We start from the raw sequence: 27,030 nt of genomic DNA on the forward strand, positions 1-27,030 counted from the left end.
CTTTTAGTAGTTGTAACGTTGACAGAGTGCATAGGTGTTCATTTATTCCGTATTTTATCGTGTTAAACTTGTAGATAAAATAAGATACCCGTTGTTCCCATTCTCTGATTGTTTGAAAGTTGCTTTCTATTAGTGTAACCCTGATGTTATCAAAGCTGTGGTCTTTTAATGTGCTGTGTTTTGAAAGTGGAAGGCCTGGCAGGGATCGTACATGTGCCCGATGGTTGTTGAATCTAATTGTAAATGGAGTGTCTGTCTGGCCCACGTATTGCTTGTTACATACCCCACATTCCAGGTAGTATATGACGTGTCTGAGTCACAGTCTAGTGCACCTCTCATGCTGTGCTTAAAATCCGAGTGGGTGCTTTTCGCCACTGTCGTTGTCTGCATGTGTTTGCATACCTTGCATCTGCTTTTTCCGCAAGGGAGACACCCAATTTAGAATTTCACGCCTATCTTTGAATTTATTAAATGATCCTTTATATTGTCGCAGTACAAAGCGAACAAAGCACAAGTACACCTTGAGGTATTGAAAGCAGCGTGTTCTCAACAGCTGAGCCGTAAGATTTTCTTCTTCGTTCTCCAGTCAAGCCAGAGGCCCACTATCTGGTGTCCACTAAATCCCCCCATCATCGTTTTTGTCCACATGTAGACACGGGTCATTTGCCTCCCTCTCAAAGAGCATCGACCCGATGCGAAGTCAATATTGCAGTTTTTTTTTAAAGAAAATTCCCACACAATCACTCGCTGCATAAAGCTTCATGCGCACTACGTGAACGAGTTCAGGATGGTCCTGGCGACACTTGGTACTACACGAATTGTCGGGAACGACTTCGTAAGTGACGTCACTCAGTTGTCGCAGCACTCGGTATGGCCCAAAGTATCTTCTTAAAAGCTTTTCTGATAGTCCTCATTTTCGTACGGGTGTCCAAACTCATACTTTGTCGCCAGTTTGATAGACAACTGCTCTGCGGTGAGCATTGTAGCAGCCTGCATCGTACTCTTGCTGCTGGCGGATCCGTAAACGTGCCAGTTGTCGAGCTTCTTCCGCGCGTTCCGTAAACGTGTTGGCGTCTGGGTCGATGTCGTCACTTTCGTGTGGCAGCATCGCATCTAACATAGTTCGTACTTCTCGTCCATGAACGAGGCTCAACGGGGTCATGCGGGTCGTTTCTTGCTAGGCCTTGTTGTATGCTAACGTTATGTATGGCAAGATATCATCCCAATTTTTGTGCTTAATGTCTACGTACATCGAAAGCTAGTCTTCAATGGTTTTGTTCAGACCTGCGTCAGCCCGTTTGTTTGTGGGTGGTAGGTGGTGGTCTTGCGATGCGTTGTTCTACTCAGCATCAGGACGTGATCCAAAAGAGCTGCCGTGAATGCGGTTCCTCTGTCTGTGATCATGACGGTTGGTGCACCATGCCTCAGTACAATATTTTCGATGGAAAATCTTGCCACCTCCGCTGCTGTACCTCTCTGGATAGCCTTTGTCTCGGCATAACGGCTCAAATAATGCGTCGCGACAATAACCCAGCAGTTTCCTTCAGTAGAAGTAGGTAGTGGGCCCAAAATGTCCATCCCTATCTGGTAAAATAGAGCTGTTGGGACCTGCACGGGCTGCAGGAGGCCAGCTGGTTTAGTCGGTGGTGACTTGCGTCGCTGGCAGTCGAGACAGGTACGAACGTGGTGTTTCACGGCTGTGGTTAGTCTCGGTCAGTAATACCTTTGCTGTACTCTGGCCAACGTTCTCATGTAACCCAAATGGCCAGAGGTCATCTCGTTGTGGCATGCTTTGAGTACTTCGGTACGAAGGGCTGCTGGTATGACGAGCAGATAGGTGGATCCTGTTGAAGAAAAGTTTCTTTTGTAGAGTACTCAGCCCCGTAAATAAAACGATGACAACACTTATGCGAAAACTCTTGGCGCCATCTGAGATCTGCCTTCCAAGTAGTTAATTAAGCCAAGCAACTCAGTGTCGTGACGTTGTTGATGCGCAATGGTGGTCGTGTCGAGGACACCGAGAAATGCCATTTCCTTCTCCTCAGGTAGGGTTGCCGACTCAATGGGTGAACGGGACAAACAATCAACGTCTATGTGTCGCTTGCCTGACTTGTGCACGACCGTCATGTCAAACTCTTGCAGTTTTAGGCCCCAACGTGCTAATTGGCCAGTGGGATCTTTTAGATTAGTTAACAAGCAAAGGAAGGGATGGTCACTAATATCTTTGAAGTGCCGGCCATACAAGTACGGGCGAAATTTCATTACTGCCCATACTACGGCGAGGCATTTTTTCTCGGTTGTTGAATAGTTAGCCTCTGCGCGTGTTAGCGTTCGGCTTGCGTAGGCGATCACCCTTTCTGTGTCATCTTGCCGTTGCACAAGCACAGCCCCAAGACCTAGATTGCTAGCGTCTGTGTGAAGCATCGTCGGGGCTTCTTCGTCGAAGTGGGCAAGCACCGGGGGCGCTTGAAGACGTTGACACAGGTCATTAAAGGCAGCCTCCTGTTCTTCTTTCCACTCAAAGGCAACATCGTCTCTTGTGAGGTGAGTTAGTGGCGACGCGATGCGGGCGAAGTCTGCGATAAACCGGCGATAATAAGCACGAAGGCCCAGGAAGCGTCTGACAGCCTTCTTATTGGAGGGTACTGAGAACGGTGCGATGGCGGCAATTTTTCGGCCGTCTATATACCACACAAGGAGGAGAAGTGAAAATTTTGGATAGCCGCACACTCTGTTCCAATGTGCTATTGTGTTTTCTTAGGACCTTGTTTATGTTTGGTGGGTTGCTCGTGAAAGTTAATAGCAAGTTTTTGTTGCGGTGTTGGTCGGCGTTTTTCTGGTGGTTGAGAAGAATCTGGCGGTCCAGATTTTCAGCTTTTTTGATGGCGTCATCAATGATAGCTGGTGAGTATTCTTGATTAAGGAGTACTTTGCGCATATGTGTGCTGTTTCTGTGGAAGTGCTCGGGGCGGGAGCAGATTCGTCGGAATCCGTGTGCCTTGGAATAGGGAATGTTGATCTTGCAATGTCGCGGGTGGCAGCTTTTGAAGTGCAGGTATTGTTGCCTGTCCATAGGTTTTCTGCATACGCTAGTTACCAACGCACCATTGTCAACTTCAATGAGTAGATCAAGAAAGTTTATTTAAGTGTTAGAGTAAGAGTGTGTAAATTAAACGCTGGTGTGTACATGGTTGAATGCCTGTATGAATTTGAGAAGCTCGTTTTCCGAATGTGTCCAAATTATGAATATATCTTCTAGGTACCGTTTATAGAATATTGGTTTGATATCACAAGATGAAAGAAAATTGATTCTATGTTGTGCATGAATATGTTAGCGTAGTTTGGGGCCATTCTTGTACCCATTGCTGTGCCGCTGATTTGAAGGTAGTACTGGTTGTTAAATTCAAAGCTGTTCAATTCAAGTACAGGTCTTGTGAAGATTTCAATTACATTTTGCTTGGATTTGCGACAGGGTTGTCGGTGCCATACCATTCAACAAGCACCCTTGCACCATCGTCATGTGGGATATTTGTCTTGATTGAGCTAACATCCAATCTTACGAGAAATGCACCGTCTGGAATTTTTACGTCTGCCATTTCCCGAAGGAAATGGTTTGTGTAACGCAAGAAGGACTTATGTGTGGGTGGTATGTCTTTGATTAAAGAAGCAATATATCTGGAAATAGGTTCCGTTAACGTTCCCGTACCTGATATAATGGGTCTGCCAGGGTTTCTCTCTTTATGAATCTTTGGCAGCATGTAAAAATGACCAGGCGCCGAATGTACCGTAATAAGTGCCTTTGTAAGCTTTGAATCAATGGCGCCTTCACGTGTGAGATCCTCAAGGGTTGTTACAATGATCTTTTTGTGCTTGGTGGTAGGGTCAAAGTCGAGGTGTTTGTTGAATTGTTTGTTATTTAGCTGTCGCTTGCCTTCCTCAATGTAGTCTGATCTATTCAGAGCAACAATCGCGCCTCCTTTGTTCTGGTGTAATGACAAGAGCTTCACAGTTGCTCAACATGAGTAGTGCCTCTTTCCCTTTTTGATATGTTATTCCTGCTTGGTTTGTGCACCTTGTATGCATGTATAACATCTTTCTGAACCGCGTCTATATAGAGATCCAGATGTCGATCTCTGTTGGCGTCTGAGGTCCATTGCCATCCAATTACCCCACGAAAAGGTGCGTTATCTTTTTGGGGTTTATCGAAGAAATATTCCTCCATTCATAAATTTCTTGCGAAGTCGTCTAGGTCTTTTATGAGCGTGAATTCATCGTACCTTTCGTTGCCAGGGCAGAATGTAAGTTCGCGTTGTAGTACACTCAATTCTTGTTTGCAAAGTTCTTTATCGGAAAGGCTAATAACATTTGGCTCTTTGGGGTGTGGTGGCAAACTTTTTTGAACGCGAGGTGGTTTGGTATTTTTTTCTGTAAGCAGCGGTGGGTATAGCATGTGACACATTGCCCCACGCGAATTTCTTCCTCTTAGGTTTTCCTAATTCCTCCGTTTCTTTGTGCTCAAATACGTCGAGTTCTTTAGCTTCCGACTCTGAAAGAAGAAACTTATTTCTTATATACCGCTCCTCGTCTGTCAGTGCGTTTAGAGTCTTTCTACAGTGTTCGATAGTGACCTTATTTAGCTCCAGTGTGGCGTGATCGAGAATTTTTTTTCACCGTTTCATTTCCCCATTGGCAAAGTTATGCATCGATGGTGTTAGCAAGAAGCGCAGCCCCTTCGTAGCCGTACGCGCAAGTACATATTGTTCGAGGCTTTGTACGTGAAGTTCGGGCGGTATTGTTTTGTCAGTAACTTTTGAAGTTTAAGAAAATGTGGACCCGTTCTATGGCCTAGTTGATCTGAAGCGGACGGTGTTTGCCCACTCGCACAGCCAGTATGTCACTTTGCACAGACGCAGTGAATAGAGCCGCATGGTACCCGGAGGTCGTACCTGGTTTGGGTTGGCGCTCAATCCCGTTGTGCCTCCCGTGACGAGCTGGCCTGTAGACGACTGCTGTTGGCTGCTGGTGGTTGCTGCTTGCTCTTTGATAATGTTGGCTGCTGATTTTTCTGCTTGCAGGTGGTTGATTCTGGCCACTGGTTGCTGTTTATTGTGGTACAGCTGGCCGTTGTTGTTGGCCTGGATTAACCTTCGTCGCCGTTTCCGGGGTGTGTCTCGTAGGTGTCGTCAACAGCCGTGGCAAGCGTGATGGCGGTTGTGCACTCGGTGAGGGGGGTCCCGACGGGGTATGCTGGCCTGTAGAAGGGGCAGCAGCTGTTTCTGGGGCTGCTTGGTTCTCTTTCTTCCCTTTATCGCCTTGACAGGTGGCATCCGGAAGGTCACGCCGCAGTGCTTGGGAGTAGGATGGCGTATCCCTAAGCTCATACGCCCCGCCTCTGGTTGAGCTAGCGCGTGTTCCAGCCAGTTGGTGATGTATGACCGCCGTAGGTCTAGGAGCAAGTTGTCAATGTTCCAGGCCAGGGGAGACACTCCCGCGAAGCTCGGGTGCAGATCATTGGCCGCGAGCACGGTCCATGGCGGGAGCGCTTTGATGCGATGGTTCACATAGAAGATGCCCTCTTTCTCATGGCACAAACTCAGCAGTCGCAGGTTAAACTCCCGAGCCTCGAAGTTGAACCGCCTCACCGCGCGCCAGTTGTTTTGGTGGAGTCGTTGTTTGGGGGCTCGTGGGAGCACTAGTGTTGCAAACGCCATAGGAATGTCTGGTCTGTCATGCCGGATGCGGTCAAGGAGGGCCACGTAACGGTCGAATGCTGTAGGGGGATCCATATTGGCCAGGCCATTAGCTCCAATGTGCAGAATTAGGTTCGAGGTTCGAGACCACAGGTTTGCTGACATCAGGGTTACACTACTAGAAAACAACTTTCGAACAATCAGAGAACGGGAAAACCAGGACACTTAATTTATCTACAAGTTTAACACGATAAAGTACAGAATAAATGAACACCCAGGCACTTTGTCAGCGTTACGACAGCTAAAAGACGCAAGCGCTTCTCTCTAACCAGTTCGTTCTCATCATGACACTATTATTACCTGTTAACAAAGCTTTTAGCCTATGCATCTGACAAGATAGAAATGGTTCGCCTCATCAAGCGCAGCCGGAACGCAAAGATAAGTGGTCCCGGATGTCGTATAGTCCACCCTCTTTTCTTTTCTTTTTTTCTTCTTTAATTTTTAACGCACATTTTCTGTTCGTTCACTGACAAGGAGCCATTGCGTATAATGAATATTGATGGCGGCACCTCAGTTACCGGCTTTTTCATTCCTCCCGACGCCACCAGCAGGCACTCGAAGCGCTTAAGCTCTCCCCATTATCTTGTCTTAAACTTCAAGGAGGAATGAGCCGCCAGCGGATTACATGGGAAGGTGAAATACAAGAACAGCGGCCCTTTGCTCTTTTGGGGAAGAGTGGGTGTGGGGGAGGTATTGTTGACAATGATGGCATTGCTCATCTACCTCTGCCCTACTCTGTTGAGATGCTGACCCTTCCTCATTACGCGGTGTCGGTCTTGCTTCTTCTCCTAGATTTTCTATATTTATTTATCGTTTGTGCTTCTGTTTCGCTGTTTTTTTTTCTTTTTACTTTACGTTTGGCCACTTCCCTCCTGCCTCGGCAGGCTATAAGAAGACACTGAACATGTGTAAATATTATTATGCCTTGAAAAATACGGGGCTCAACTCGAAACATCGGCAAAATAAACAGTTGTTATGTGAAAGCACATCTACTTTCATATTTATATCGTTGCAGCGACCAAAGTTATTCTTCTATATATATATGTATATATATATATTTATATACGCACACAAGCATATGCATGTTCGGGCATGCAAGTATGTGCATTCGTGGTGTGGGAAGTGTGTAGGCATATATTCGCTCTGAATATCTGCTACTGCCATCACGAACAAGCGAGTGTTCGGAAGCACGCAATCATATTCAATAGAAATATAATAACATGAATCGGAGAACGAAAACAAGGAAAAACTCTCATTAAGATCGACCATTCAATTTTCTTTATCTCAAGAGACACTAGCCCAAATAATCCTTGAATGTATTCTCATCAAGTGAACAGCATGCTCATTTAGCTTTTATTTTCTACTTTTATTTTCTACTATTTGCTGCGCGCACACGCGTTCCCCTGTGGTAACCTCAATTTCCCAGGAGTAGGGATCTACACAACCAAAGGTTGCGGCGTTATCCTCAACTGATTCCCGATTGTGGTGTTTCAGTTCTTCCAGATTATTGTCGTGGCTGTCCACAACGAAACGGAACATTCCTAGGTTTGCGGCAGCCGATCGCAATGTGGCCTGGCTCTTTGCAACGATGACATTCGACCGGCTTTCCAGCCTTGACCATCTTTTGCTTCTCTTTAACTTTCGAGTGACATGCTACGTGTGTGCTTTCTGCCGGACAATAATTTTCTTATCGGAGGGTGCTCTTCCGTTAATTGGGTTGCTTGCGACCTGATAAATTCTTAACGCTAAACCCCTTTTCTCAAGTATTTTGTCTTGCTTCGCCAATCTTCGCTTTCTTTTCTAATCTTTTTTCTGTTTTTTCACTTCTTCCCAACATTCCTCAAGTTCTTCATCCTCCTCACCGCACTCTTGAATTGCCCCAATCAGCTGCGACTCTCTCTCATTTCTCCCCACCTTAATTCCGAGCTCTTCACACAGTAGTAAGAGGTGTAGTCTCTCTAGCTTCTTTACCAACTCTATGGCCTTCACGAGTGAGGACTTTCTTACCCGCCGTCACATTAGGTAGCAAACAGGTGTAGTCTACACGCATGGTAAAAACACTGCCAGTTTGGAACGTGAAAGCTAAAGTTTGATGAATAGCTGTGATGCATGGTAGCAGTACAATGAAGCCAAATGCACAGAAAATTACACACACTTTTAGAAAACTTCAAAAGCTAAAACCTGGCAAAACTCAAAGAAAGTCAAGCACTCACTATTTCATTGAGGCCCGAGTCAAGCATGGGTCATTCCGTTGCTGCTAGCCAGTGGATGTGTTCCGGTTTTCAGCAGCCTCACACTGCTGCGATTCAATTGAGGTCACCGGGGATCGGCCCAGAGGACCGAAGCCAGCCAAAGTCTCGGGGAGATGTCGAGAAGAGAAGCCCGGAGCTACTAACAGTAACTTTTAATTACAATATTTACAGATAGCGTGTTACATGATGGTGGTAGCATGATGGATGCTTTCGACAGAAACATGATGGGAGCTTCTGGGAGCTTGTGAGAGCCTGTCGAGAGCACCTCGGTGCTCCCGTTTTATGTCCTGGCCTGGCCAGGATCCCGTGCAGGAAAAATAACGGATGCCAGGACAGTCCAATGGAAATTGCCATATTCACCTCCGCCCTCAAAAGCAGAAGGGGAAACGCTGCTTCCTTTCTGTCCAAGGAAAGAGGGAATAAGTACCCCCAGTTCAGTCCAAGGCGAGGGAGAAAACACTGCACATCGCGCACGACACAGCACAGCACGAAGACGTTAAGTCTTACGTGGAAATTATTTTCGTAGTCTGTTGCAGTGATGGGTATGTGCAGTCAGGCAGACCACAAATTGTGAAAACAGCGGCACCAAGGCACCACGGAGAACGTGACAAAGACATTTACAGCCGGTCATGAGATGCTGGGCCTTTTGTCCGGAGGACCTAGATGACAAAGCAAGCCACCTCGACGGCCAACAACTCTTCCTAATCGGTCAGTCGGTCAGGCATGTCCAAATGGTTTACGAGGGGCGCCGATGACCAGGGATAACTAGAAGAATGATTTCTCTGTTGTCGCTGCTCTTGGTGCATCTCTGGGAGGGCTGACTCGGGAAGAAGCCAGGGTAGGCCCAGCCGCAATGTCTCATGCGTCAAAGCAGCGTCAAGCCAGGCAGGCCGATCATAACACCACGTACGCGGTGGCCATTGGCCGCTACTTTGGGCCAAATTGGCTACATTTCAACCCTTTTGGCGACGAAAGTTTCTAGTTTGTGCCACGGCTATTTACTGGCTACGGTTAAATATCTGGTTTTACTTATTCTAAACAGCTTTATTCATTTAACAATGGTAAAATACTGTTAATAATACCACTCCTGTTTTGCTTGGCTATAAGTCTGGCAATAATAATAAATAACATGGCTGCATTCGGCTTGAGTGCTGGTGCCTTTTTCAATCCACTCGACGCCAGTCCACAACCTGGCCCAGTACTCCACCACTGAGCTACGCCAGTAGTTGAAACTCTGTTGCAAGCTAACACTATGTACACTCATGACGGTTAAGGAATTGCGTTGGCATGTGTAATAAAACATTCTAGAACAGAAAAGTAATGACCAGGCGCCCATAATTTGAATTATATAATGACTGGGTTGTTGTATGTTCCAATCCCAGCACAAAGGTTTCAGGCATATTTCTTCATGGTTGTCAGCGACAGCTTCAAGAAAGTGCACAAAATGCCTTGCAAGTGTATAGCCGGTACTACACTTTCCAAAGCTTGATGAATAATGGCATATGGACGTTTCCCCACTACCCAAAAATTATGATTATGTAGATCATAGTTGGTGCCATGCAAGTGTGCTAGTACTTGCCCCAAAATGTTTTCAAAAAACTCTAGAAAAGTCACTCTTCCAGCTTTCACTGTGGGTGTGCGGTTCGTTCTGAGCAGGCCTGCCAGCTTTTGCAGCTCAAAAGGGCTGTTTTTCACGAGTTAGTCATCTGCCAGCATAGCTGCTAGTGTCTGTAACCGACATCGCTCGAAATAAATTAGGAAAGAAAACAATAAAATAACAAAAAATTAACAGAGACTGGGTTTGAACCTTGGTCCTCTACGTGGTAACCTAGGGTTCTAACTCATAGCCATGCTATTTTTTTTATATTTTTTTCTATTTTCCTAAAGCATTCATTACAAAAAATAAATACCAAACAAAGGACACACAGGAACAAAAAAGAGAAGGTAAACAAGTCAGAATTTACAGGTTTTTTTCAAAAATCCTGCATCTGTCTCTACTTTATAAAGCCATTAGAGAACATCTTGTTGAAGTTTTTGAGGCTCCACAAATGATTACACAGATTGAGAAAAGTATTGTCTAACCAGACGTGCATTATCATCGGTATGGCGCACTGCTATTCAAGTATGCCATGTATTGAGCAGGCCTAGTAACATGACCTGATCGAATGGTACACCTTTCTTATTTTTGATTGGGAGAAATCTAGTGAAGTAGACATCAAGGAGCAAATCCTTCTTTAGGCTCAATTGAATAATGTCCGTTTCCCACCCCTTCAAAAATGCATTGTAGCATTCAATAAAATATCTTCAGTTGTATGCGACTTATTGCAAAGAAAATAGTTTTCTTCCCATGGATCGAATAAGCATTTTTCCTACACATGCCAGTGCTCGAAACTCCCTCTCAAAAAGACCTTACACAGGCATTATATCAAAAAGGAACTGTGTATACCCACTTAATACAGCGTGCTAGAAGAGTAAAATAGCAACCGAGAGTTACAGAAACTGAATTTCTTAATCAGGCGCCACGCAATACGCAGTCCATAATGAGTGAGACGTTGCATGCATCCAACCCATTACAAAGGGTTCTGCGAAAATTGGCCGTCGTTATCAACTACCGAGTAAGCAAAGGGCATATAATGACTTGCGAATGCGTAGCGGGTACCTCGCTTCTGCGCATAATCGTGTAAAACGGCAGTGTGCGTGCTTTTCAAATTGACAAAAATTACGATTTATGGCGTAGTGGGCACCTTGTAAGCGTACTTGTGTTAGTAGTCCCAAACGTATTTACAACAGTTTATAGAAATGCCACCCTTTTAGTTTTCGCTGCGACTTTGCTACGCTCTCCACGTTGGCTTGGTGTTTTAGGGTAGAAGCTCCTTAAGGCATAGGCCTTTTGCTGTAGTTGTCTGTCGTAGCCATCTCTAGTATGCGAATTCTTCATTAGAAAGCGCTCGCATCACTCGACAAATTTTGATATACAGACAGACAGACAGGTGGACTCTCCACTGATCCTAATGCTGTCGTAATGAAGGGGGAAGGGAAGCCACATCTAGCTACCGCATAATAATAAAAAAGTAACATATATATATATATATATATATATATATATATCGCCGATTTTAGTGCACGTTAATAACGAAACACCACTCTAAAGAACCCCACGTGGTCGAAATTTCCAGAGCCTTCCACACTACGGCGTCTCTCATATTCGTATGGTGGTTTTGGGACGTAAAGTCTCACATATCAAATGGGGTTACACGGACGTGTAACGCGGACAAGGGCTTGACCGCTTTCTTTTTTAACTAATCAGTTTAAACTTTCTTTTTTAACTAAGGGACGGTCGTCGAGCACAGAGTCAGGAAAGTTAGATGTGGAATGCCTCATGCACCTAAATTTTTACTATGTTCACCACCACGTGGGTTTAACATTGCCAAACTTTTACATTGCACTCAAGTGCATAACGTGGGGGCCAAGGCAATGTAGGTAAATGAATTAAAAATCCTTGAAAATCACCTAAAACTTCAGTGTGCAAATTCAAGGACATGGTGAATAGTTTACAAAGGACGCCACCTTATATTTAGCCGAGAACATTAATGAATGTCATCCTTGCGTATTTGTGTATTTAATGCTGAACTTTTTTTGCAGGTGTCTATTGATAAAGTTTCAAGTTTTGTGCTCGCCTTCGAACATTGCCTGTCAAAACTTAGTGGCAAGCTATACCTCGCTGCAGTTGACGAAGCCATCAAGGTATGTGAAGATTTTGAAGATATAAGGTGTGCTTTTTTTCAGCAGCGAAAGTTAAGACGTCATCACGGCTCTAACTGCCTCATTCTAGAATGCTCCTGTAGTGAGCAGTCTTAGAAAATCTCTTGCCTTGGCGGTTAAACTTTTGTATTGTTTCTTCACTGAATCTAACTACTTTTGGTGATTATTAGGGCAGATGGACTGTCACCATGTACTTTGAACCAATGGGAGAACTTGTAGTTTGGTATAAAATACGAATTGTTATCGCAAGCGATGGAAGCACTCACGACAAGAACACTGAAGAAGCTTCACACATTTTGAGGATGTACGTACTGGTGTAGCATTTGCCATAATAATTAGTGTTTTTACTTGCAAACAAATAACAAAAAAGAAGTTTAACAATCGTGAATATTCGTCGTCATAACGCTGGTGTCGTAAGTAGCTAAGACAGAGATGGACAAATGTTTCCCGATACGTTTGCATAACCTTGTAGCAAGAATTTTTATAACACAATAATTATTAGTACGGCCTTTCTGCAAAGAAAAAAGAAACGCAAAAAAATGCTGCACGTGTGGGTTCGTCAGATTTTCAACCAGAAATATTAACGTTATAGCAGTGAAGAGCTCATTTCGCTGGAATGCTGGTGTCAGTGTCAGCGTCGTTATTTGTGAGCAAATGATCGTAATTTTTTTTTGTGACTGAAAGATTTAAATCCGCTGGTGAAACAACTACAAACATTGCTTCGAGTTTGAAACAATTCTAAGCCGTCCATGTCGCAAACAAGAGTTCTCCCACAGAGCTGCTCTATTCCTGAAAACTGCTTCAGAAAACAAGTCACAGTTTCGCCGCAAGGACGAAGCAATGAATGCGATAGAAACAACTCAGAATGTATCACCGAGAATGGCAAGCTGATTGAAACGTACAGTGCGCTGCTCACGCACAAATGACACACAAAAACAGCACACATAAAACAAAAACGAACTGACAGCATTTACCGCTTGACACTTAACGCGCTGTCCAAGCAAAACGACGCACGAAGCGTAATCATGCAACCTGACACTTTCCTAGTCATACTTCGTTGTGTATGAAAAGTACACTCTTTTCACAAGCAGGGCCTGTGCAGGAAACGAAGTGACTTTTGTTGGCCCAGCAGCCAGCGCAATCGTTCCCGTGAAAGCGGAAGGCACACGATTTTTACCACTGAAGGAGAAGCAATCGTGCACAACCATCTAACCCCCCCCCCCCCCAACCTGTGGAGCAAAGTTCACGTGGGAGATAAGTGTGTGTAGTGTTTTTACTTGCAAACAAATAACGAAAAAGAAGTTTAACAATCGTGAATATCCGTCGTCATAACGCTGGTGTCGTAAGTAGCTCAGACAGAGATGGACAAATGTTTCCCGATACGTTTGCGTATCCTTGTAGCAAGAATTTTTATAACACAATAATTATTAGTACAGCCTTTCTGTAAAGAAAAAAGAAACGCAAAAAAATGCTGCACGTGTGGGTTCGTCAGATTTTCAACCGGAAATATTAACGTTATAGCAGTGAAGAGCTCATTTCGCTGGAATGCTGGTGTCAGTGTCAGCGTCGTTATTTGTGAGCAAATGATCGTAATTTTTTTTTCGTGACTGAAATATTTAAATCCACTGGTGAGACAACTACAAACATTGCTTCGAGTTTGAAACAATTCTAAGCCGTCCATGTCGCAAACAAGAGTTCTCCCACAGAGCTGCTCTATTCCTGAAAACTGCTTCAGAAAACAAGTCACAGTTTCGCCGCAAGGACGAAGCAATGAATGCGATAAAAACAACTCAGAATGTATCACCGAGAACGGCAAGCTGATTTAAACGTACAGTGCGCTGCTCACGCACAAATGACACACAAAAACAGCACACATAAAACAAAAACGAACTAACAGCTATTACCGCTTGACACTTAACGCGCTGTTCAAGCAAAATGACGCACGAAGCGTAATCATGCAACCTGACACTTTCCTAGTCATACTTCGTTGTGTATGAAAAGTACGCTCTTTTCACAAGCAGGGCCTGTGCAGGAAACGAAGTGACCTTTGTTGGCCCAGCAGCCAGCGCAATCGTTCCCGTGAAAGCGGAAGGCACACGATTCTTACCACTGAAGGAGAAGCAATCGTGCACAACCATCTAACCCCCCCCCCCTAACCTGTGGAGCAAAGTTCACGTGGGAGATAAGTGTGTGTTAGTGCATCGCGATGAGCTGGGCGCCGACCGTGGGTGTTTTTTTTTCTTGAGTCACGCACACACACACACATACACACACATACACACACACACACACACACATATATATATATATATATATTGTTATGAGACAATGTGCCACAAAAGCGGTTAGATAGGCGTGGAGAAAGACGACGTGATTTTGGTGTAAGGCACAAAATTTGTTCTCCATCTTAGCTTGCGCATTGGCGCTGTGTAAATATATTGCTACATGCATTTATATTGATATTCTAGGAGGTGACGCACGTGTGTGCCTCACGCTCGATCGCTGGCGAACCGGTTATGCCATTACTGCTAGTTTTGAATATATCTAATCACCAGCCTCGTCGTTACGGCATCTCTTCTTTTCCGTAACATATTAGGTAGAGGTGGAAGGTTCCCCGTCATCACTATGAAGTTTCGCAGTGGCCTCATCATTCAGTCTCCGGCCATGGCTACCAATGACAACAGCCAGTCAGCGTCCCCATCTGTAGCTCCAGCCACTACTTACCTGACGATGCCCACCCCCCGTGATCCCGGTACAATCTCCGCACAACCTGGGCATGACGTAGACTACGGGCTACGTAAGTACGAGCGTGTTAGCCAAACACACCGATGGGACCCTACCATGATGCTCGCCAACGTAATATTTTACTTTAACGGCACCCCAAGGGTCTGGTTCGACGCTTATGAGACTAAGCTCACCAGCTGGGATACCTTCAAGGAGCGACTACGCGATACTTCCGGGGACCCGTCCGATCGCCATATGGAAGCGCGAAAAGAACTCGTCACTCGTTTGCAGTCCTCAACAGAGTCGTATGTCTCATACATACAGGACGTGCTAGCGTTGTGCCGAAAAGTCGACGAGCAAATGACACAGAGTGACAAGGTGGATCACAAGGGCATCGCGAACGATGCCTTCAATTTGCTCATCTACACTAACTTCACGACCGTAAATATGACTATAAAGGAATGCCACTGCTTTGAAATGGCCAAAAGCCGCTGTGTTCTGCCTCAATTTACGCTGCTACCAAACACGGCTGTTGCATCTACCTGCACCAATCTCGGTGCCACACCACTCATGCAGGACAGCGTGACACGGGTAGTTCGAAGGGAGCTTGAGGCGTCAAGTCCGGCACCAATTCCTCCACATCCGCTCGACCATAGCGCCCCACAAACGCCTCCGGCGGTCTCCGTTATTTAAGCCGTCGTCAGGCACTGAATTGCAAAGCTCGGTTTTTCTGTTTTCTGCTCTGTCTCCCGACCCGTCTCCAGACCAATGACAACATATGCACTGCGCCTTGACTTACATTTTATTCCGCGATCCCGCAATCCGGCGGCATGAATAACTGCAGACGACAAGCCGATCTGCTTCTGCTGCCACCGAGTTGGCCATATCTCCCACTACTGCTGCAGCACTTGGAAGCCCTCAAACTAGAGCCCATTTTCCTCTACTCGACCATACGAGGACTCCCGTCCGTATTCGCCCAGTTGTGTGTACCCTTCTTTCGACGTCCCTAACAGCTACTCCACTGCTCATGCACCGTCACCTCAACGCCGCCGTTCCCCATCACCCCAAACGCGCCGCTATCCGCGAAAAACTAGATCATGCAGCTCCGGGAGGTAGTGCTACATCACTTACGACTGATCCAAATCCTCCGTTGAAGCTCCCCACTAATATGAACTTGATTAAAGTGTATATGGACGGTATTTTTTTGACGGCGTTAGTTGATACCGGAGCTCAAGTGTCTATAATGAGTGCTCATCTGTGTCGCCTGCTCAAAAAAGTCCTCACGCCTGCAGCAAATAAAGCCCTTCATGTCGCTGATGGTGGAACTGTGGCTATCACTGGAATGTTTACCGCTCGTGTTATCATTGCCGGTCGCCATGTCCCCGTTTTATTTACGGTGCTTGAAAATCGCCCGCACAAACTAATCTTCAGCATAGACTTTCTATCGACGCATTCTGCCCTGATAGATTGTGCCACCTGTACTCGCTGCCTAGAACTTCCTCTTCTCTCAGATTCTCACCCTGAACTTCCGAACAGCCTGTACATCACTGACTTCTTCTGGATACCGCCTAGAGCTCTCACATTTGTCAAATTGGCAACACCCTCTCCCGTGCTCGACGGTGATTATATCGTGACGCCGATTATGGATGTTCTCTTTGCGCGTGACATTACTGTCCCACACTCCATCGTAAGCATGGCCTCTAACCGAACATATTTACCTGTTATCAATTTCAGCTTCAAAAAACAAGTGCTACCCCGAGTAATTTCGGTCGCCACGCTAAAGCCCCTAATTGACGACCACATCACCTGTGTTACGGCAGACGTATGTCCCGAGCACCCACATCACTCGCAGGATGCCACATGCCTCGATGCGACCTAACGCTCATTGATCGCCCCGGACCTCAAACCTGAGAAGTCAACCACGCTATGCCGCCTTCTGGCTTCATACCACGACATATTAGACATCGACAGCCGTCCTCTCGACCAGACTTCACTCGTCAAGCACCGCATTAACACAGGTGATTCTCATCCTATTCATCGGCGACCATACCGGGTGTCTGCCACCGAGCGTACAGTAATTCAACAAGAAGTTACCAAGATGTTAGCCAAAGAAATTATTCAACACTCTTCGAGCCCTTGGGTGTCTCCCGTTGTGCTCGTTGAAAAGAAAGATGGCACGTGCCGCTTCTGCATGGATTACCTTCATCTGAATAGAGTCACAAAAAATTACGTTTACCCTTTACCCCGTATTAATGACGCTTTCGATTGTCTCCACGGCGCCCGATACTTTTCTACAACAGACCTACGTTCCAGCTCCTGGTAGATTGCTGTCCACGTGAAAGGCCAAGAGAAGACTGCATTTGTAACTCCAGGCGGCCTATACCAGTTCAAGGTTATGCCGTTTAGGCTATGCAACGCCCAAGCCACGTTCGAGGGCATGACGGACTCTCTGCTACAAGGATTAAATAGGCAACACATCTTTGTTATATTGATAATGTCGTTGTATATTCCCCAAGATTTGAGACCCACCTAAAGCGTTTGTCAGCTATTTTCGACATATTCCGCCATGCAAGCCTTGAATTGAACTCGTCGAAGTGGTGCTTCGGACGCCAGCAAATTACAGTGTTGGGCCACCTTGTCGATGCCTCTGGTGTGCAGCCGAACCCCGAGAAAACTAATGCAGTCACCAGTTTTCCTGTACCCCAGTCAGCCAAAGATGTCCAGTGTTTTGTAGGACTTTGCTCCTATTTTAGAAGGTTTGTGAAAGATTTCGCAACCATCGCTCGACCCCTCACAGAGCTTCTGAAGAAAGACGTCACATTTACGTGGGGTACCGACCAAGCTGCTGCTTTTTCTCACCTAATCACACTACTGACGACTCCACACATAATGGCTCTCTTTGACCCATTCGCTCCGACAGAAGTTCGAACTGATGCTAGTGGTCACGGAATCGGAGCCCTGTTAGTCCAACGCAAATGGGGACCCGACCGAGTTGTCGCCTACGCTAACCGCCTCCTCACAGCTGTTGAGCACAACTATTCTATTACGGAGCGTGAATGTCTTGCTCTTGTTTGGGCAGTCTCAAAGTTCCACCCATATTTATATGGCACTAATTTCTCTGTGATAACTGACCATCTTGCGCAACGTTGGCTTACGTCACTGAAGGATCCTACTGGCCGGCTCTGGCGCTGGGCTCTGCGACTCCAAGAGTATACCTACACGGTGATGTACAAGTCCGGAAGCCTACATCAGGACACAGACTGCCTGTCCCGCTACCCGGTCGCTGAGTCGAGCGCTATGCCTGACACCAGCACTTTCCCTTTCGCAAGTGACATGCATCCGTGACGAGCAGCGCCATGATGTGTCCTTGCGTGCTATAATTGAGGGCCTCGAATCACCATCTTCCAGTCAGTGCCATCGCTCATTCGTGCTCCACGATAGTGTATTATACTGCCAAAACTTTGAGCCGGATGAACCAGCTTTACTGCTAGTCATTCCGAAACATCTTCGCTCGGAAGTTCTACATGAACTTCATGACCTTCTGACTGCTGGTGACCTTGGTGTGTCACGCACTTGTGACCGAATACGCCGATGCTTCTTTTGGCCAGGGCTTGCAAGCTCAGTCAGAAACTACGTTGTGGCTTGTGAGAAATGTCAGAGCCGCAAAACACCATAACACTTTCTGCCGGACGCCTTCAACCACTTGATATTTCGTCAGAATTGTTCTTCCGCATTGGCTTGCACCTACTTGGCCCTTTCCACTTGTCTTCCTTGGGTAAGAAGTGGATAGCCGTGGCCACTGAATACACCCCGCGTTATGCCATCACACGAGCTCTCCCAACAAGCTGCACCACAGATATCGCCGACTTCCTCCTCAAGGACGTGATTCTGCAACACGAAGCCCCACGGCAGCTACTTACAGACCGTGGCCGCACATTTTTGTCGAAGGTCATAGCCGACATCTTGCAGTCCTGTAAAATGAGACACAAGCTGACTACGTCATACCACCCGCAAACCAATAGACTCATGGAGTGTCTAAATCGAACTTTTAAAGACATGCTCGCTAAGTATGTTTCTACTAGCCACACCGACTGGGATCTCGTGGTGCCGTACATTACATTCGCCTACAACCCTCACGCCATCACACTGCCGGTTTCTCTCCATTTTTTCTGCTGCTTGGTCGAGAACCAACATTGCCTATAGACACCGTCACATCATTCCTTGAATACTGACCAGTGAATATGCCATGGACGCTATCACTCGGGCCGCTCTCGCACGCGAAATCACCCGTACTCGCCTTCTGACCTCCCAAGAGAAGCAATGATGCTTGTATGACCAACGACACCGCGACGTGCACTTTCCGCCCGGTTCTTTGGTCCTGCTCTGGTCTCCAACCCGTCAAGTTGGCTTGACAGAAAAACTGCTTGCTCGCTATAGAGGCCCATACCGAGTTATTCGTGTGATTATTCCTGTAACAAATCGGTCCTGTCCCCCCGTCGCCTTCATGTGCCCAACAGGCTACCGATATTGTACATGTTGCGCGCTTGAAGCCCTTCAACTCCCCTAGTGACGTTGACATTTAAATGCACCAAGACGGCACTTGTGCTGCCGGGGGCTATGCTACATGCATGTATATTGGTATTTTAGGGGGCGACGCACGTGTGTGCTTTACGAAGAAGACAAAGAGTTGTCTCCAATCAATTGCTGGTGAACCGGCTACGCCATTACTGCTAGCTTCGAATATATCTAATCCCCAGCCTCGTCGTTACGGCGTCTCTTCTTTTCCGTAACAATATTTTCAAACGCCTAGTTTCGCGTTGTTATGACCGTAGTCCCTATTAAAGTCTTTCGGCGCTTGTGACCGGGACGAAAATATTTCGACAAATTCCAAGCAAGGGTGTGTCGTCAAGACGGGTTGGTTTCCTGTCAGCAAAATGTGAGCAAGAGGTCCAGACCGGTTTGCGCAAAAAAAACGCACGAGCAAAGAAGGCCATTGTGAGCTCAACTCTATGTAAGGCTTTAGATGCAGACAAGAAGGCAGCTGGGCCATTTTCGAGGTTACAGAAGATCTGGAAATATCGGAACCAGCGTGGTATTTGCAGTTTGGGCTAAAAGCTAAAACCGAACTGGCTGTGGCTGCACCTTGGGAGAAGAAGCAGAGCCCCGGATATTCGCAGCTAAGCCGCAGCTTCTAGCAAACAACCAGGAATGGAATGTGGGGTTGAAGGGAAGGAAAAGGCACTGTCTGCTGTAGCCCTTGCAGCAGCCCACCTCGACAACGAGGGACTGTTTGACTACTACTCCTTCTTTCTTTCTCCATAGGATCGGCTGTATGGGGTGGCATATTTTGACGATATGCTGGCACACCACTACATTGTCCTACCCAAACACAGTCAGGCAAGTTTGACACGTGTACTGGCAGATGGTTTTTCGAACCTCACCCAATGGCCAGAAGAGTCTTCGAAACCAAGGTCACCTAAGATCATTGGACCTGCGCGAAACTCGGTGACGTGTGCGAAACGTCGGGGCAGTGCATTTGTGACCTTATTTGGCCATCGTGTAGACTGTGCCCTCTCCACGTGCATTGTGTGGTGTCTATTTCCTCCTTTATTGACGGAGCACCTAGACCATGGATCCCCCTATTGGCGGAAACAGCGGACAATGCGCCCAGGGTTGGCAACGAGGCGCTATATAAGCAGAAGACTTTTGTATATTTGGAGTTCTACAGTTGAACAGTTCTTATGTACAGTTCTTGACTTCTACTTGATCACTTGATCACCTCTTTTCGAATTCTCAGTTACTAACCATGTAAATAAATTGTTATCATTATTACGAGTGCCTCATCTGACTTGTTCGATGATGGGTCCTAGGACGGGGGCCCGCTTCGAAACTGAGGCCCGGGGGACCTGGAGACGCAATAGCGTTTACCTTCACGTAGCATTTTGGTGGAAGGTGCTGGGTTATAACCCACGACGGTGTTACGCAGAGGACGTCTAGGCGCTGCTTCCGACATGTCCACTGGCAGCAGTGCTTCAACTGCTGCGCCCAATGCATCAACGGCACCGACATCACCTGTTTTTCTTATGGCCGCTCCACTTCGCGATCCCGGGAACTTTTCGAGAACGAAAGGCGAGGAGGTGGATGAGTGGCTTAAAACTCTACGAGCTTGCCAGCACAAACCACAGATGTTACCTAACTTTGATGCTGGCAAACATCATCTTTTATTTGCAAGGAACGGCCAAGGCACGGTTTAATAAGAATGTGGACGCGATCACAAGCTGGGACGTATGCAAGACCAAGTTACGCCGGTTGTTTGGTCAATATGCCGGCTGCAAGCAGGCCGCTAGGAAAGAACTTTGCACACGTGTTCAGACTTCCACGGAGACCTACCTGGCATATATACAAGATGTGCTGACCCTTTGCCTTAAAATTGACCGAACCATGGCTGAAGCAGACAAGGTAGCGCACGTGCTCAAGGGCATTGCAGACGATGCATTTAACCTACTGGTGCGCAGAGGCTGTTCCACCGTGCAAGATGTTATCTAGGAGTGCCAACGCTTTCAAAAGGCTAAAAGCCGTCGCATTGCCCACCACTTTACACGCCTTCCCAACACTGCTGCAATGTCAACTTGCGAGGATCTTCGTATAGCGACCCAGCCCAATTCACACTCCAGTGACATCACGAGAATCGTACGCCCCGAAATCGAGGCCATATCACCCACACCCTTGAGAGCACTGGAACCAATTGATCGTCATCCGACCATTTCGCTAATGCAGACCATTGTTCGCCAAAAACAAGCCAACGCAGGTATTCACACAGTCTGTTCTGTGCACTGTCCCGATGCTGTCAGTTCATCTACCTCCAGCCATCCACAGCATTATCGCCGCCATGCTCCACGTAACCGTGACCCAAATGCGCGGAGGACGCCTGACGACTGGCCGATTTCCTTTGGATGTGAACGAGTGGGACACATTTCCCGCCATCGCCGAAGCACGTGGACCTCACCGTATTGGGCAAACTCAAGCTTCTCGAACCTCCACTCACCAGCCCATCTTTATGGCCAAGAACTATCACGGAGTGATGTCTCAGCTAACTACAACCCGACCACTATGACCGCTGCCCAGTACAGTCGCTCACATTCGCCTCAACATAGATTTTCCCGGTCTCCGCCACCGCCCCATTCCCCGTCCCCATCCTCTGCCCGGCGGTTTTCTTTGAAAAACTAACTGCTGCAGCTCCTGGAAGTTACGCTACTGATACGACTTGCTCTCCAATTCCTCTGTTGATGCTACCGACCAATCAGAACCTGATCAAGGTTGAAGTGGCAGGTTTATCTGTTAAAGCCTTGGTGAACACTGGCACACATATTTCGGTGATGAGCTTGCACATTCGGGACCGCTTGAAGAAAGTCCTTACTCCGCCCCTTCACGCAGTGTTCGTGTTGCTGATGGTGATACCGCTTCTGTTATTGGCGTCTGTACTGCACGCGTCACTATCACCGGTCTTCAAACTTCAGTTCTCTCTCACTGCACCAATAATGTGATCCTCAGTCTTGACTTTTTGTCCACTCATTCCACCCTCATCGACTGCTCAGCTGGTACTGTGCAGTTTAACCTACCATGTCCGCTTGATCTGCCCAGTTCACCCCAAGTTCGTATGTGCTCTACTGAGCATGTCCGTTTGTCACCGCAAACTGTGACCTGAATCATCGTAATGCCCTAACCACCTGTATCCGATGGCGACTATATGCTCGCGCCCATTACATCCATTCTTTTGACTCACAGTGTTACCTTACCACACAATGTTATTCAGTTACGTGCAAACCGCACCTTGATTCCTGTGTTCAACTTTGCTCTGTGTCCACAAGTGCTCCCACGTGGAATTGCCCTCGCCATGATGACTCCCTCTGACGAATGCGTCATCTCAGCTCTGTATTCTAACGATGCTGGACACTGTAGCTACACGCATGCTCGATTTTCGCAAGCAAGACCGTCTGCTGACGTTAAAAAAATGATTGCGTCAGACCTTTTGCCGCATCAAGCTGACACACTCCTTCACGTCCCTGAGTCATACTGGGTCGTATTTGACTTTTGTGATCGTTCGCTAGGTCAAACCACTTCTGTAAAGCACCGCATTGACACCGGCGATGCCTCCCCTGTCCATTGACGGCCATACCACGTATCTCCAACCGAGCGTCACATAATTAAAGCAGAAGTCGACAAAATGCTCGCCAGAGACATAATTGAGCCATCATGTAGTCTATGGGCTTCCCTTGTAGTTCTTGTCAAAAAGAAGGACAAGACTTGGCGATTCTCTGTTGACTACCGACATCTGAACAAGGTAACTAAAAAGGACGCGTACCCGCTACCGCGCATGGACGACACCCTGGATTGTATTCACGGCGCTAAGTATTTTTTGTCCATTGATCGAAGATCACGGTACTGGCAAATTGCTGTCGACGACATGGACCACGAAAAGACCGCTTTTGTAACGCCCGATGGTCTTTAGCAGTTTAAGGTCATGCTTTTCGGTTTATGTAATGCTCCGGCCACCTTTGAGCATATAATACACTCTCTTTTGCATGGGTTCAAATAATCAATTTATCTTTGTTACCTTGACGACAATATTGTCTTTTCTCCGACCTTTGAGACACACATCGACTGCCTATCCTCTATACTGGCTGTTTTTCGCAATGCCGGTCTCCAACTGAACTCGTCAAAGTGCCACTTCGGACGCCAGCAACTAACCATGTTGGGCCACCTTGTCGACTCCTTTGGTGTACGCCCTGATCCAGATAAAGTGCCAGCCGTGCGGAACTTCCCCATTCCGACCTGCACCAAGGAAGTCCGTAACTTTCTCGGTCTGTGCTCGTACTTTCGACGTTTTGTGAACAACTATGCGGAAGTAGCCCGTCTTCTCACAAACTTACTGAGAAAAGATGTATCATTCACATGGGGTGCTGCACAGGTTATCGAGTTCTCTGCACTTATGGAATTGGCACAGAACCACCTGTTCTCTACACTTATGGCACAGAACCACCTGTTCTGCCCATTTTGACAATTCCACCCCTACAGAAGTGTGCACCGATGCCAGTGGCCACGAAATTGGTGCTGTTTTTGTCCAGCATCAAAGCAGCTGCGCTCGCCTTATTGGCTATGCCAGCCATCTCCTCTCGCAGGCGGAAAGGAATTACTAAATCACCGAAAAGGAATGCCTCACCCTCATTTGGGCAGTAGCCAAATTTCGACCCTATTTACATCGTCGACATTTCATCGTCAACACCGATCACCACGCACTTTGCTGGCTCGCATTCTTGAAGGACCCCACTGAGCGCCTTGGTCGATGGGCATTGCGATCCCAAGAGTATAACTACTCGGTGTCCTACAAATCTGCCTGCTTACACCATGACCCTCACTGCTTATCTCGAAATCCAGTGGACCCACCTGAGGTGTTCGATGAAGCACCATGTGTCCTGTCTCTCTCCGCATTAAGCAACATCCGTGAGGAACAGCGCCGAGACCCTGTTTTACGTAACATCATCGAGAAGCTTCATTCTGCAACACCCGATCCGTCTACTCAACTGTTCGTACTCAAGGATGGCACATTGTACCGTTACAACGTCCGCCCTGATAGACACAAACTGCTCCTTGTGGTACCTTCCCACTGACGTGCGAGCGTGATCGGCCAGCTCCACGACGCTCCCACTGCCAGTCACCTCGGACTGTCTCGGACGTATGACCATGTACAGCGTCGATTTTACTGGCCCAGTCTTTATCGCTCAGTCCGCAGCTACGTTGCCTCATGCAACTAGTGTCAACACAGAAAAAAAAACCTTTGGTGAGTTCTGCTGGGTTCCTCCAACCACTTGACGTCCCCTTTGATCCGTTCTTTTGACTTGGTCTTCACCTCCTGGACCCTTTACCTGCGTCCACTTCTGGGAATGAGTGGATAACTGTTGCGACGAATCACACAACCCGGTAACCCTTTGCTCGCGCTCTACCAACCAGCTGTGCCACGGACGTGGCCGATTTTTTCCCGCACGACGTCATACTTCATCGTGGCGCAACATGCCAACTCCTCAAAGATCGTGGGCGCTCTTTCTTTTCCCGAGTTATCGACAACCTGCTTCACTCCTGCGCGACAAAACATAAAGTTACGACAGCCTGCCACCCACAAACTAATGGACTGACTGAGTGATTCAGCTGAACTTTAACCGATATGCTCGCCATGTACGTATTGTCCGAACAGCAGGACTGGGACGTTGGATTGCCTTTTGTTACGTTATCCTATAATTCCATACGCCACGATGCAACTAGTTTTTAACCTTTCTATCTCGTGTCTCGCCGTGATCTAACTTTACTGTTTGACACATCTTTTCGACAGCTGTCGACTCGACGACCGAATACGCTCGCGATGCTATCACCTGAGCTCGAAAAGCGCGAGAAGTTGCCCGTCAGCGCCTTTTAGCTTCACAAGATCAGCAGCAGCAGCGTTACAACTCCCTTCATCGCCAAGTTTTCTTTAATCCGGGTTTTCTTGTGCTATTGTGGGCTCCAGCTAGGTGCGTTGGACTTCCTGAAAAATTGCTTGCCCGCTACTCTGGACCCTACCGCGTATTGCACCAGGTGACAGGTGTGACCTACGAGATAGCCCTGCTTGAGTCTTCCTCTTCCTCCTCTTCACTGTCTACAGACATTGTTCATGTATATTGCCTTAAGCTTTACCACTCGGCAATATCACCGAGACGGTGCTTCAGCACCCGGGGATTATGTTATGAGACAATGTTCCACAAAAGCAGTTAGATAGGCGTGGAGAAAGATGATGTGATTTTGGTGTAGGGCACAGCACTTGTTCTCTATCTTGGCTTGCCCGTTGGCACTGTGTAAATATATCTTCAAACGCCTAGTTTTTTGTGTACCTTCACGTAACAGCATATAGATATATATATATATATATATATATATATATATATACGTAAACTTTTACGACAAACGGCGTTGACATTGGCGTGCGAAAACCAGCTGAGAGTGCCCAAATAATTGCTATTGTAATAAAAGAACATAAAAGTGTCTTGTAGTGGATGGAGTCTCCTTTATGCTTGTAACATTACATAACAAAATCCTAGAAGCACGCCAAGTGACAAAAATATCTATGAATGTTTTAGGGGCGAAAATTTTCTTACTCTAACCTCGTCATGCGTCAAGCGTAACCGAAAGAAGAGACAAGAAAAAACAGAAGGCAGTATCTTCCAAACAGTATAATAGACGACACTATCCCATAGAAGTACATACAAACTGCAGTTGAATGAGGATATTCTACATGGCACTGTACCGCTTCTTTCCGATTGGCTGCTGCAAGGCTGTGCCTGGGTACGCGGAGAACGAGTCCCTCTCTCAGTCCCCTGGATAGTCGCTCGTCATGCGTCAAGCGTAACCGAGAAAAGAGACGAGAAAAAATAGAAGGCAGTATCTTCCAAACAGTACAATAGACGACACTATCCCATAGAAGTACATACAAACTGCAGTTGAGTGAGGATATTCTACATGGCACTGTACCGCTTCTCTTCAATTGGCTGCTTCAAGGCTGTGCCTGGGTACGTGGAGAACGAGTCCCTCACTCAGTTCCCTGGATAGTCGCCGTATGTGGCGGATAGCTGGTGAGCATGAATGAAGCAGATCGGCGGGCACGTTGAAGACGCTTGCGCAAGGCTTCTTTGGCTCAGATTTCGTCGGTGTTCTCCGCACGCCATCTACATTCTCAAACGCGATTTAACGCATGGACGCATGCATAGACGGATGCATACACGGACGGATGAATGGATGGAGGCTTCGCCCCACTCATAATTATTCACTCCGTGGATATTCTGTGATTTTTTAGAAACTGTCCGTTGAAAAAGCGCGATCCAGAGGTGGCATCAACTCGCGTCTGCTCCGACGGTGGCGCTGACGTACCGTTGAGATTGCGGCTTCCCGGAGTATTTTCCGGAGTATTCGTGCACACTTGTCTGAAGCAGTGGCATTAAAGAGAAAAAAAAAGGACACACAAAACTTAGCGAAACTACGAAATTCGAGGGCCGTGTGTCAGCAAGTGGTGGCGATGTGTCTGACTTAACGTGGCGATCAGCGATGTTGACGAAGCTACCCACAAAACCACACTCTCACTGCAGGGCTATTGCAGTCGTATGTAGTATTGAAAATGCACTTTGCTACAAAAGATACATGTCAGCAGCTGACTGCTTGTGGCACTTTTTCTTCTGTATGGAAGAAAATGAAATTATTGTAAAATTTTCTTGACTTCAATAGTAAAAATCTATCATAAGCACTTCCCAAAGTTTTTCTGAATGTAAGGCATTTATATACTCTCTGTACGTCATCCATTCTACTAAGTTTTATTTTGTCTTAAAGTTTTCTTTCTTCACTTTGGAAGTCCTTCGCATAACTGCCCGGATATTTTAGTCCAAGGAGTTTCTGTATGCATGAAAGGCATCTTCACATAACAAGTATACCATTTATGTCAGCTGTGCCAGCTGCGAGGCATGCAA

General features: G+C 46.8%; 1 protein-coding gene and 1 long non-coding RNA gene across 4 annotated transcripts in view; one reads left to right on the forward strand and one right to left on the reverse strand.

Annotated features, from left to right (window-relative positions):
* The window catches only part of LOC142776583 (DNA (cytosine-5)-methyltransferase 3A-like), a 152,193-nt gene that overhangs the window by 46,299 nt on the left and 78,864 nt on the right, over nucleotides 1-27,030 (forward strand). For all 3 annotated transcript variants that reach the window (XM_075880485.1, XM_075880484.1, XM_075880486.1), the window contains one exon: nucleotides 11,645-11,746. In XM_075880485.1, coding sequence (XP_075736600.1) covers nucleotides 11,645-11,746 — 102 coding nt within the window. The remainder of the gene's footprint in view (nucleotides 1-11,644; nucleotides 11,747-27,030) is intronic.
* The window catches only part of LOC142776584 (uncharacterized), a 61,080-nt gene that overhangs the window by 19,891 nt on the left and 14,159 nt on the right, over nucleotides 1-27,030 (reverse strand). The window lies entirely within an intron of this gene.

The sequence above is a fragment of the Rhipicephalus microplus genome, chromosome X (assembly GCF_043290135.1).
Source record: "Rhipicephalus microplus isolate Deutch F79 chromosome X, USDA_Rmic, whole genome shotgun sequence".
Lineage (NCBI taxonomy): Eukaryota > Metazoa > Arthropoda > Arachnida > Ixodida > Ixodidae > Rhipicephalus > Rhipicephalus microplus.